Below are 13880 nucleotides of genomic sequence, written 5' to 3'. Positions count from 1 at the left end.
AGTAGTAATTATAAAAATGGCATTACTTTTATTAGTAGTCTTCGTAGTGTACAATACTAAATATGTTCTATAAGGATATTGAAGGGTATAAAAACTTCTACACACTGTGTATGGCACATGTATTCTTTTTTTATAATTAGTAGTATTATTTTTTTCTTTACAAAATATTGATATAATTCCCTTGCACATGAAAAGTAAGACGCAAGTTACAAGTTATTGAGTTTGATACCAAAAGAAAATGTTATCCTCTAAATTAGCCTACAAAAAGAAGTGATATCCAACAAAAAACATTCCTGTAAAAGAGCCAAGTACGAGTGGCCTTAAAAAGAATTGAAATCACAAAAATAGGCGCCAAGTTCTGGTGAACAACAGTTACAAACACTCACTGGCTCACTTCAAATTTAGATTTGAAACTTGGCTGTTGCCTGTATGGTTACCACTAGCTCACAATTATGTCGAACTACTTTATAATTTTCAACAGACAACATAGGCAAGTTTCAAATCTAAATTTGAAAGTGATTCCTTGAGTGTTTGTAACTGTTGTTCACCAGAACTTGGCATCATCCTTTCATATAGCAACTTGCGCGGTAGTTCATTCATAGAGTTTCTAAGCAGGGGGTAGGGGGATTTATTCTCGAGATTAAAAAAAATCGCATCGTGTTCCAATGTTATTCTGACGACAGCAAAATTACTTATTCGACATTAGAGTAAAATTCTTCCCCAATTTTTTATTCCCCCCAAATTTTCTCGGTGGCACAACTTGTGCCATTCATCCCTCCTGTGAGCGGCCCTTCTCTCTTAAAACGAACCAACTTTTCCTTTCATAGGGCTATTTGCGCGGTACTTCATTCATCGAGTACGAAGCAGGGGGTACGGGGGTTGACCCCGGAAAATTTTTGAAAATTAGCTTCTCAAAATCGTGTTTTAATGCTATTCCGACAGTAAAATTGCTAGTTCGAAGGTAGAGTAAAATCCCCCCCCCCAAAATTTTCCTCAATGGCGCATCTTGCGCCATACATCCCCCCTGTGGGCGGCCCTGGCTGTATGTCATATAAGTCCATTTGTATTTGAGATCTTGACCGCCTATATTGTTTCATACGGAAAGTACGTATAGATGGAACACTTAAACAGAAAGTATTATATACGTCTGCTGTACGTTAAGTCCAAAAACTACAGGAATTACGCATGTAACCTACATTTTTAAGTACGCCACCTACATTTTTTTTCTCAGTGTGCTTAGGATAGGCCCTATAGTTTCTAAGCCAGAGCCTTTTGATACGTGATTTTTTTGAATATTCGGCGGTTCGTACTCATAACTCCGAAAGGAGACGTGTTTCGACCCATGTTTATTAGAACTTTTTTCTTTCATTTCATATAAGGAATCACCTCCCAAAGTTTTTCAGTGTTGTTACCTTCTACCCTGTATATTTGGGCTATATTTTGTGTCTTTTGTTTAGTGGGTAGCATGTATTGATGTTTGATTTGATTGTGACGGGGACAAATAGTCTCGTTGCTGATGTCCCCGTTAGATCGTAAGCAATCAATCAGTTACGATATCTTACACACTACTCATACGTTAACACTTTCAATATGAGGATTTGGTTTAATAAACACAAACAGCCAAATGACTAAGAAAAGTGCATTACATCTGTTAAGGTCACTAAGGAAAAGAAAACGAACATGGGATGCCACTTATTTTTGAACGTCGATTTCCTCAAATAACTACGTATTTGTAGCTTCGTTTAGGTTGTGAAACTTCACATCTACACTTGAAAAAATAATTTAAACTTCAAGGTGAAAGAAATTGTACGACATAACATTTCAGCAACGCAAACAAAATTTGCGTAATAACGGCGTGTGTGTGTATGTAGAAGAGTTTACTTACTCATGGCATGGTAAGTCGGATAAACAATACAGACTAGTGTGTGCATAAATTAACCATATGATGTTGATGTAAGAACACCTAAGATCTTTATTTTAATTAAATGGACCAAAGCCTAACATGCCATCAAACGTTTATTCTTTCATATTTGATATAAATGATCTCGTACAGATAATATTCAGATGGATTTTAATCAGTAACAAAGAAAAGAATCAAGGAAATATCACTAAAGAGAAGCTCCAACTACGTGGGAAAAGAATTAGGAAGAGAACTGTAAGTAACTGTGAGTCAAGTAGAAATTCAATAAAGGCCTGATTATAAGAGGAAATATGTTTTAAATCATATGCTCAATATAACAACTTTTCTTCAAATTTTTACATCTTTTCTTGCACCTATGTTACCAAAATTTTGCACTTAAAATTCTTGTTCTTTGTCATAATTTTGAAGCTTGAAATTATTCTTAATGTACTGTACAAATAATATATATTTAAAAAATACCCTTCTTTTGTTGTAGATCATAAATGATGCAGAGAAATTGTCGTCTCGTATGAATCACCGTGGAGCCTGTGCCTGCGATAATGACACTGGAGATGGTGCTGGTGTGCTGACTGCAATTCCTCACGCTCTCTACTCAGAAGAACTTCGGTGAGCATGAACTTTGATTAAATGTTGATTACTTAGATATTAGTTATGCGGTTGTGCCCTGTAAGTAGATTCAGGCGATAGCTCATAATTGGGCTCCGCGCTACATATTGCAGTACATAGTCCCATTTAATCGAATTTGATGGGACTAATCGTGCTTCGGTTAATTCGGTTAAACCGGAACAGAAGGTTTAAATATACAATAGTACAGCGAACCACAAAAGTATCTCCTCCTCTAAGTGCTCTAATTCCAGTTTCCAGTTGTGAGAACGCCTATACAAATGCAACCCAACTTACACGTAACTTTCCTCGGCACTGACAGCAGTTGGTAGGCCTGATCCAGGTGTTTATGCAGCCAAATTCTAAAGTACGTGACTAACAAAACAATTCCCCATTCTAAGATGAATCTCTATAGTTCGGATCGTGTTTTGCAAAGAACACAATATATTAATCTCAATATTGCTGTGTATGTAATGTATCATAGGCGCCGACTTGAAGAAAATATTGGAGGGGGGGCAAACAATGAATAAATATATTATATTCAGTCGTTTTATAAGAACTGCTTGATGAAGGCCCCTTCTCCCCTCCCCCCACAGATCTCTTTCGCTGCATCCGCTCCTCTGGGAAATTCACATTCAAAGTCAAATTTGCCTCAAGGCATTGAAACAAATTTAAGTTCAAAATTTGGAAACTTCACTGAAAGTTTACGCAACACATTGATTTCACTTTTCATATCAATGCTGCCAGTGTTGGTTGAAGCTTCAGTGCTCTATTAAACACAGTTTTGAAAATGTTTTCTATCGAATAAGAAGACTGTTCCTAATATTGAATTAAAGGCACGACAAAGTTTACGACAGAAATTCTTGCTCCTCTTTGTTAATTTTTCCTCGACTGGTTTATATTGGGGGGAGATGAGGACCCCATCTTTAAATATTGAAGGGGCCAAAAGTGTCCGGCCCCCCAAAGTCGGCGCCTATGTAATGTATTATTTCTTTATATACTTTGTTTAGAGAAACAAAAATATTGACCACGCATAAATCAGGAAATACTTGAAAGTAGCTGAAAATATCAAATCTAGAACAACTGCTGGAAATAAGTTGTTTAATGATTCCCTCCATTGAGAGACCTTCTTCAGTTCTCCTCATTCCAACATCTTTCTCTTTCTGGAGGAGAGAAGATCTTGCTTGTCACACTGAGTATGTATTAAAATTGAAATTGAAACATTTGAAAAAGTTTCAATCTGGCCGGGATTTGAACCCGGGTCCGCCGAATAGAAGTTCAATACGCTAACCACTTACCTATCGCGTCAGTTCATCTTTCATCTCAACTAATAGCTAGTTAAAATCGTTGCATGTAAGACTATACAAAATACTAATGCTCGTATGAGGAGACGTTCGTTATGAGTGTCACAGTGACTTACTCGAGATTTCCGTCTTTAACTCAATCGAGAGTTCCTTCTTTAACTCAAAAACAAGTTATATAGACCTTCGTCAATGAGAAGAATATCACGAAACGTTCTTCAAGTTGAGGCTACCTCATCCTTTTTAACTGCTACCAATTTACATTACTACTATTCTTCCTCATCGTAACTTCTAATTTTCAAAGAAGAAAAGCCGGCAGTATTTACGCCGATCCCAAGAGTTTCAATATTCGCGCGCTACCCTGTATTATTTTTTGCGCGCTACCCTAGCCAGCTGTCTGAAGTTGCTTATGTAAAATGTACAGAAAAATTTGGGCAAGAGAACAGAATCTAACCAATCCCTGCGGACTTCTAACCCGTTCCTCCTCCTCCTACTACTATTACTATTACTACCACTACTCTACTATTACTTCTACTAGTACTTTTACTACTACTACGGATCCGTATAGTAAAACTGCAAGCTTTATTTTAAGGAAAAATTTTATGAAAACTTAAAAAAAAAAATATAAAAACATTCTGGGCAAGGTTTGAACCCACCCCAAAAACGATTTTCATTGTTGCATGTTGCTCTATCACGCTCGGCTACGAGGGTAGATAGCAGTTGGGTTTCATTTCCCGCTATATGTAGGTCATGACTCTTGATGTCTATCTGTATCGGCCAATAAGATCAGAGGATATTTGAAACTCTTGGGATCCGCGAAAATGGAAGCCGGCAGACATTATTTTCGCATTCCTTGAATTGCATCAACATGTGTAGAGAAAGAAAGATCTATTTTTATCTTCCGTAACTACTAGTTATTTTTTTTTTATCTTTGTATGAGGAATTTGCGGTAGATTGGCAAATTATGAAACTCGCATGGCAGAGACACGGATTCGAATCTCGTCGTGTCAATTATTTTTTTCTTAATTGGAAGGTATTGTTTAGGTAATTGCTATTCTAATTCTGTTATTCCTTTATATATTATTATTATTATTATTGGGAAGTTGAGACTTGGCCATACTTTTCATATTATATGACTTTTTTGATTATTCAATTTGAAGTCTTTCTGTTGATATGGAACGTATTTGAAATGGTGTATTCTTTAAAACAATATTATTTCTAGCACTAGTAGTATAAGAAGTAGTTTCTGTACATAAGCAATTTCTGTGAAATAATAACCTTTGTTTTTTATCAGTAGTACTTTTACCTATACTAACTATATGCCTTACGTATTCATCAATTATTCGCAAAACGTTACCCTCCCAGACAGTATGAATACAGGTTAATACGGCTGACGTCATCTTGTAGGCCACTGTTTTATTGCTAGTGGACTGAAGATAGTCGTATCAACACTAAGACAGAGAAAAATGAATATTTTCTGTTATCTTACATTGAAAGTATCAGCATTACAAATGATAAAATTTTCATTTAATTACCCGACGGAAATCAAACCGAGGACAACCAGAATGTGAAACTAACGCTTATTTCCCTACTCTAAGACACCGCTGTGAATTAAGAGGGGGGGAAACTTTATGTGAAATGTCTTAAGTAAATTGCACACTTTTAACTTTTCAATGTTGTAAAACTCTTGTTTCGGTCATAATAAAATAGAGTGTGTTATGTAGAAGCAATAGTCAAGAGAATTCAAATCTAAATTGTCAAAATTAGTTGTTGAAAATGAGTGAATGAAGTAGTATTAGTGGATGTTGTTGCAGCATTTAGATATGAGGAAGTTTAACGTCCTGCTTGAGTATCGAGGCTAATGTAATGTGAAACTACAGTTTAAATATATCTCTTCGAGCATTTCTTTATAATTCTTTCACGAACCAATAATATAAATTGCAGATTGTCGAGTTCAACGTTTTATCCAGGTTACTCAATGTTGGGGAATAAAACTCTCAAACCGTTGGCCCTCGAAGACATGATGTGTGACCCGAACACTCAAATGTTTTTTTTTTATATTTTTTGTTTATTACGTTATTTTGTATGGAAGTTTTTTGTGAAAGGTAGAAAAAGAAAACTGATAATGCAAACAACTTGAAACTCAGTTATCCCATGCGGAAAGCGTCGGTAGACCAGCGATGGGCAGCTACCGACCTCTCGGCAAAAATTAGATGCCCCGCAGCGACGATCCGCTGTGGCCCGACTTCCTGAGACGCGACGAAACGCTAATGAACCACAAAATTACTCCTCAAAAATGTTAAATCACCTATATGCGTGATTTGTTTACATTATAGTGAGTCTAAAGAACACTTTAAAAAGTACCCCGACGCTGGTGCGAACCACCAACCTTTCGATGCGAAGGCGCGTGTTCTTCCGACTTCGCCACGGAGGTGATGAAGGAGACGCATGTAAAGGGATAAATCATTGAGGTCTTAATTTGGCCAATCAGAATGCTCCTGTAACCGTGTATATTTGACGATAACCGTTTGGGATCAGAGGAAATGCGTTCGCCATATAATGTTATAATAAAATTACGGGCATTTGTTTACTTTATTTCATAGTTCACCCATATTCACTTTCTAATGATCGGCGACAGTTGCCATCGAAATTGATACAATTATGCGCACTCATCTCAATATTTTTCACTTCATGATGTAGAGGCTGGGAGCCCCCGGAGCTCACATTCGGAAGAATTCGTCTGACAAAAGTAATATATAATAATAACTGCATGCACATAACTGGCGATAGTTCGTATTGGTTCCTTTGGGATTCTTGACGACGAATCAAAGGAGCGCGGCCAAAATGAAGCCCTCGCTGCCAGGAGCAGACTGGCCCGGGCGGGAATTCCCGCCTTGGCCCCGTGAATCAATAATTAATAATAATAATAATAATAATAATAATAATAATAATAATAATAATAATAATAATAATAATAATAATATGCGTATAAATTATGAATTTCGATGGCAACTGTAGACTAATATTAGAAAGTGAATATGTGAAAACTATGAAATAAAGTAAATAGATGTATGTAATTTCACTAGCTGAACCTGCGCTCTCTACACAGCGCATCATTTGTATATGAGCATAAATATCCTTCTCATTCCTCACATCTGTACATGTCCCTTTACAGACACAAGTGAAAGAAGTCTTGAAAAATCGGCAAGGCGTATCGTAAAGGGGAGATTTTATCGATTATTTTTTTCTCAATATCTCGCACCGTTTGCAAAATTTCGGCCTACTTCCGGTTGGAGTTTCTAATTCATGCATGACCAGTGTTTTCTTTCTTCTTGCATGCAGTATGTAATAAGCAAATACATTACATACACAGTTAATTATAATGGCAGTTATATATGGTGTTCATTGGGTAAAACACTCCAAAAATAAAAATTCTTCTTAGACTGGAGAAATGGTTATCGTTCCTTTTTCCTTATTAATTGGCCATGAAAAAAACACCTGAGATATACAACCTCTATATACAACAACGCTTTTAGTGTACCCTAAAATGTAATAAAGAAATAATGGCCATGTTTTTTTTAAATATTCAATTAGAACTGGACAATCTACGCAAAAGTTCCAGTCGATCAGTGAAAACGTTATCTTTCTAGAGCATGTAGTTTCCGAGATCTCATTGTACAAATGATTGACCGCAAACATATAAACATCCTCAACATATAGTTTAAAAGAACTCGGAAGATGGAAGCACAATTCACGTGCATTGGTTTTAGAAAAGGCTTATTAAAATACAAAGGCTTTAAATAATAATTTTATATCATAAACTTTATGAAGAAGATCTAGTTAACTAATTTATTTGAAGTACAAATACTTAAAATGTTTGTCTCTGTTAAACGTGAAATCACACATAACCGTAAATGAAAGATTTGAAAACTAAAGTTATAGGTTGGAGCTCATGCGCTTTTAGTTGCTATTGTAGCATTTTAATAGATATGGCTAATGCGTTTTGTCTTATCCCAAACGGTTATTGTCGAATACACACGGTTAAAGGAGCAGTCTGATGGTCAAATTAAAAAGACTCAACGATTTATCCCTCTAGAAGGAGACATTGCTTATATGAGTGTAACAATGACTTACTCGAGATTTCTTTCTTTAACTCAAAAACAAGTTATATAGTCGTTGTTCAATGAAAAACACCACGAAAGGTTCAAGTTAAGGCTACGTCATAGTTTTCAGCGATGGTCCCGATTTACAGTACAATTCTTCTTTACCTTCTAGTTTCCAAGGAAGGAAGAGGGTAGAACTTAATTTCACATTCTTTGAATTATATCAACACGTGTAAAAATAGTGTGCTATGTTTAATGAATATAACTACTAGTTTATTTTCTGTCTTTGTATGAGGAATTGATGGCAAAGTGTGCAAGCAGACAACTGTCATTACAGTGACCCGGGTTCGAATCCCGTCGTGGCATTTAATTTTTCTTTATTGGAAGGTATTGTTTACGTAATTGATATTGTAATTGTTATTCTTTATTATTATTATTATTATTATTATTATTATTATTATTATTATTATTATTATTGCAAAGTCGAGACTTGGCTACATATTCTATATTTTATGAATTTTCTGATTGGATTTGAAGTCCTTTTTCTAGAATAATCAACACACTCCATTGTAGGGGGTTTAGGGGAGGGAAATATCATCTTGTTGCTTTTTATTTGTTCACTTTCACGCTACACCAAGTAGGGATACTACATTCCACCTTTCTATATCTACGGGAAATACCCTGAAGGTGTTGATTAACATGAGAGAGTAAGTGAATAAGTGATAAGATCAATGAACGTTGCGTATTAACAAGTATCAGGTTGTCGGAAAAGTCGTGACGTATTTAGGTAAAATATGACAAATGATGATTTGCGGATATACTAGAGTTATTCGGATAGCTAAGATGTTGAGCGTTTTGGATCTTAATATTGCTCTTTGTTTGGTTTGGTTTTGCAGATTTTACAACACATAGAACATGGAAGACCAAAACTTGAGGGAAGTACGCGCTAATAGTGTTTTTGATTTTTACTGTCCTCAATATTTGTGTTTTTGTCCCTGGTCTTAGACACTGGAAAAACTGTAAAAGTGAGTAAAACGTGTAAAAATAGGAAACAAGGTACTGAGGAAGGTTCGTTATATTAGTTAACTTCTAAAAAATAACAGTGCCCTGAAACACCAGATTCCAATCAATATGAGTATCTGTCCAGTGCCGTGCCGTTAGATATCAGGGCCCGAGGCGAGAGCATACGGCAGAGCCTCCGTACATATGGGCGAGGTCGCTAGAAAAGCCGCGAAGCACCACCATGATTGGCGTAACAACATTTTCAAAAATAAACCCTGCATTTCCTTGATTTTGAGCACTTTTATTACTTTTTCCTTTTCTTTTTTCCTTCCGAATTTTGCTCCCCCTTACTTGGGCAACCGGGGCCGTAACCCCGTTCGCTCCCCTCACGGCACGGCACTGTGCCTGTCAAGGGTTTGAAGCACTTTAAAGGCTAATTTCTCCTGCATTGTCTTGCGTGTTTATATGTATTTTTAGTTGTCAATTTAAAGTTGAATTCTCTGGACTATTCTTACTGCGTAATACTTAACTATTTTATCATGACTGAAATCAGAAAATTTTACCATTATTACATTGGAATCGTAAAAGTATGTAATTTTTGAATTCACTGCAGCTCCAGTTTTTTCTTTCTCCCAGAACAGTGATGTATTAGAGTGGTGGCTTAAACGTTATATTCATAATGTTGGGGTCGCGGGTTCGATTCCTGGTGAGGCAATCGAGGAAATTTTTATAATTTGCAATATTGATACTTCTGATGTATACTAACATAAAAAATATTCAATTTCTCCAGGTCTCAATTGAGACGACTTCCTTCACAGGTGAAATACAAGCAAGACAAAATTACGTTATCCGTATCAACCTTGATTCGTACTGTCTGGGAACGTAACATGTTTGGAGAAGAATTGATGAATACATAAGGGCTAAACACGTCCTTACTGCTGTAGTATGGGCCAAAATGAGTTCCTAGGAATTGTTCCTAGCTGTACACAAAATGCAAATATTGATCAAACTTACAACTAAAGTCACGAGAATAAGCCAATTTAAGATATCACCTCACCTTTCTACCTAGAAGAAGGGCGAAACAAAATTCATTACTGTTACCAGCTAACAAATATCAATATTCCATTTCTTGTCGTAAAATGATAATTCTATCTATAAATCCATAAACGTACTAATATTATTGCGTTCATGTGTAAACCTAAGAAACATATGTCATGCTGTATATCTTTTCTGTTCATATGAATAGCTTCGACTAGGTGCTTTTCTTTCCTTCTGTAATAATAATAATAATAATAATAATAATAATAATAATAATAATAATAATAATAATAATAATAATAATAATAATAATAATAATAATAAAGGAATAACAGAATTACAATACCAATTACTTAAACGTTACCTTCCCATAGAGAAAAGTAATTGACGCGCCGGGATTTGAACCTAGGTAGCTGCAATAGGTTCCTGGTTTCACAGTTTTTTAAAAAACAAATCGCCCCAACCGGGGTATTGTTCACCCTTGCACCTCATGTCTTTTCAATGTATTCCAAACACTACAGGGACACGAACATAGAGATACCGAGGACAGTTAAAATACGTACCTTGCTCTTCAGAGGAATTCGAATCCCTAATGTATTACTTCTCATGATAAGAAGCCGAACGCCTAAGATCATTCGGCTAGTGCCACCGGCTCAATTTGCCACAAATTTCTCATATGATTATAAAAAATGAACTAGTAGTTATGGAACATAAACATAGAACTGTCTACTTCTACACGTGTTAATACAATTCAAAGAATGTGAAAATAATTTCTGTCGTCTTTTCTTCTTTGGAAATTAAAAGTTATGGTAAAGAAGAAATTTCAATTGGAACCATCCCTGAAACCGATGACGTAGTTTCAACTTGAAAAACGTTTCGTGATATTTTCCTCATTGAGGAACGTCTGTATAACTTTTTTTTTTTTTTTTTAGTTAAACAAGCAAATCTCGAGTAAGTCATTAAGACACTTACATAAGCATTAGTATCTTGTGTATTTTCTTCCTTGAAAAGATTTTAACTAGGTATTGGTGTGGGTAGAAGATGAAGTGGCGCAGTAGGTGAGTGGTTAGCACATTGAACTTCTATTCGGTAACCCGGGTTCAAATCCCTGCCAGGCTGAAACTTCTTCAAATGTTTTAATTTCAGTTTCAATGCATACTCAGTGTTACAAGCAAGATTATCTCTTCCCTAGAAAGAAAAAGATGTAGGAATAATGATAATTGGAGAAGGCCTCTCAATGGACACAGTAATTTACAAACTTATTTCCAGCAGTTGTTCTAGATTTGATATTTTCTCTGCTTTCAAGCATTTTCTGATTCGTATATAATCATTGTTTTTATTTCTTTGAATATACAGCATATAATGAAATAATACAGAGCAATATTGAGATTAATATATGGTGTTCATTGGACAACACGCTCTGAACCAGAGCGATTCATCTCAGAATGGAGAAGTGTTTCGTGCGTCATCTACTCACAATTTTATTTGCATAAAGACCTGACTCAGTGCTACCAACTGCAGTCAGTGCCGAGAAAAGTTACGTGTAAGCTGAGTTGCATCTGTCCAGGCGTTCGCACAACTGGAAATCACCTGGACCCCAAGTAATGGAATTAGAGGAACATACTTAGGGGGAAGATACTTTTGTGGTTCGCTATGCATATTTGATATGCTCTCATACATTTTCAGCTTGAAAAACTCAATGTTACTAAACTGTACTCATGTAAATAAAAGTAGCGCACAAGTTTTTTCTTTTTTCCTTTTTTTTGGTAACAATTCGGGTAAGCGGTACTTTATATATAATATAGGCACATTTCATGTTTTGCAGAGAAAACAAGTGATTATCGTAATAATACAATGCAAAGTGTTTTTCAGGGCCTTAAACTGAACTAGTTTTTAAATTATTGTGTAAAATGAATTGTTTAAGCTAATAGGAATGATTAACGCCTCAAGAACTTTAAACTTAAATATAACTCGGTGCGGCTGCAATTAGGCTGATGCAACTGAAATGTTGACTTTGGTAGGAAACTAAATCTAGCAACACAACACGGAAAGAATAAAGTAATGCGTCTAACGTAAAAAAAAAAAAAAAAAAAAAAAAACTGTGTACATATATAACAGGCTGAGATACCTTACAGGCAGAAGTCAGAGAGTTGTTGAATGGGATCGTATGGAATTGTACTGCAGAGAATTGCGAGTGATTTTTCTGAAATAGTTCGAACCGGGACATTCTGGACAGCAAGCAGGAAAAAGGAACATTAACAGTGTGGTTGCACCAGATATTATGAATGAACTTACCATTCGCCGTTGGCTTGCCAAATTTTGTTCTGGGGACAGCATTTCAAAATGAGCCTTGAATGCCAAGCAACATGTTTGGATAAGTCCCTCAGAAACACTGTAGAAGCGAACCCTCGGAAAAATGTTCGTGCCATTGCAGACGAACTAGACATACACTATATCATTGTCGTTCGGGGGCTCTGTACAATCGCTAAGCTGAAAAAGATAAGACTCACAGATGCCACATGAGTCGATACGGGCGAACAAGAATCGTTGTCTGGAGATCTACACTGAGAAAAAAAAAATGTGGGTGGCATACTTATAAAGGTAGGTTACATGAGTAATTCCTGTAGTTTTTGGACTTAACGTACAGTAGACGTATAACTGAAAACGCATGTTTTATAATACTTTCCGTATAAATGTTCCATCTATAAGTACTTTTCGTATGAAAGAATATAGGCAGTCAGGCTCTCACATACAAATGGACGTATATAATATATAGCTGAGGAATGTAACATAAGTATATGCATGTGATATACGGAAAACTGTTAGATGTCAGACATCCTGCAACGGTATGATGTAACACCTAAGGGCAGTGCCTATGTCGCATGCGGATAACATATGCTCCGTACTGACTCCTGTAGTAAGCAAGACGATTCCATATACGCACCACTGTCCGGAGAACGGATTTTTCTCAGTGTACAGATCTTTGAGTGTAGTGAAGGCTTCTCGCATTGGATTCTCATTTCCGGTGAAAAATGGATTTCGTATGACAATCGTAAACGGTAAGGACAATGGTTGGATCGTGATCAATCTCCAGGACTGTTCCCAAAACCCACAAAAAGTGTTGTTTCTGGTATGGGGGTCTGTCATGCGAATGATCTATCAGGCCTTTCGCAGATAAGCTGAAAACATCACTGCAGATCGTTATAGAGCTTAACTTCATGAAATGTACCGGAAAACCTGTTCAGAAGTATCCAGCAATCAATAAGACATGAGTCGTTATGTTGCACAACAGCACTCCCTCATATGTCGCGCAAAGGACAGTACCAGCTGCATGAATCCCTCCCTCATCTACCATATTTCCCCGATATCTCTCTCACTGATTACCACCTCTTTTGGTATCTTCATCACTTCTTGGAAGGAAAGACTTTCCCTGATGTTCGGGCGTTGTAAGTGCGGTTGAGAACTTCTCCGCATCGTAGACTCAGGACTGAGCGTTTGCTGAGCGATAGGAAGAATATTTAGTTATAGACGGTAACTTTTGATTAACCAGGTAATAAAGTTTTCATTTTCTGGCCTTAGGAAATGACGCACTTGGTTAGACATTTCATTCGCACCAACCCACAGTGGTCCAGACACCATTCAAACCTGGCCAAAACCTCAAAATTCGACATTATCACAAATATGAAAAACCTTACACATTAATAAGGAAAGGTGTAACGTTTCCAGAAAAATATAGATTTTCGTGCAGCTCCCAAGGCTTGGACCTACAGTTAGTACCAATGTGAAAGATTGAAGTTGGTGGAAGAAGGTCATGCATCTAACCCGGTAGCAGACGCAAAGTTTATGATGTGAAAACAAAATAATATTTCGTTGTTAGGCGTAACAAGGATTGTGCAGAACATTGTTATACAT

General features: G+C 36.4%; 1 protein-coding gene across 1 annotated transcript in view; it reads left to right on the top strand.

The window, feature by feature from the left end:
- Positions 1–13880, top strand: part of LOC145686289 (uncharacterized) — a 310924-nt gene that overhangs the window by 34270 nt on the left and 262774 nt on the right. The window contains exon 3 of the mRNA XM_081759425.1: positions 2397–2527. Coding sequence (XP_081615551.1) covers positions 2397–2527 — 131 coding nt within the window. The remainder of the gene's footprint in view (positions 1–2396; positions 2528–13880) is intronic.

Source organism: Thermobia domestica, chromosome 5 (genome assembly GCF_964235325.1).
Source record: "Thermobia domestica chromosome 5, izTheDome1.hap1.1, whole genome shotgun sequence".
In the NCBI taxonomy this organism is placed as follows: domain Eukaryota; kingdom Metazoa; phylum Arthropoda; class Insecta; order Zygentoma; family Lepismatidae; genus Thermobia; species Thermobia domestica.
The sequence above is the reverse complement of the archived record's forward strand: the minus strand, read 5'-3'. Positions and strand labels throughout refer to the sequence as shown.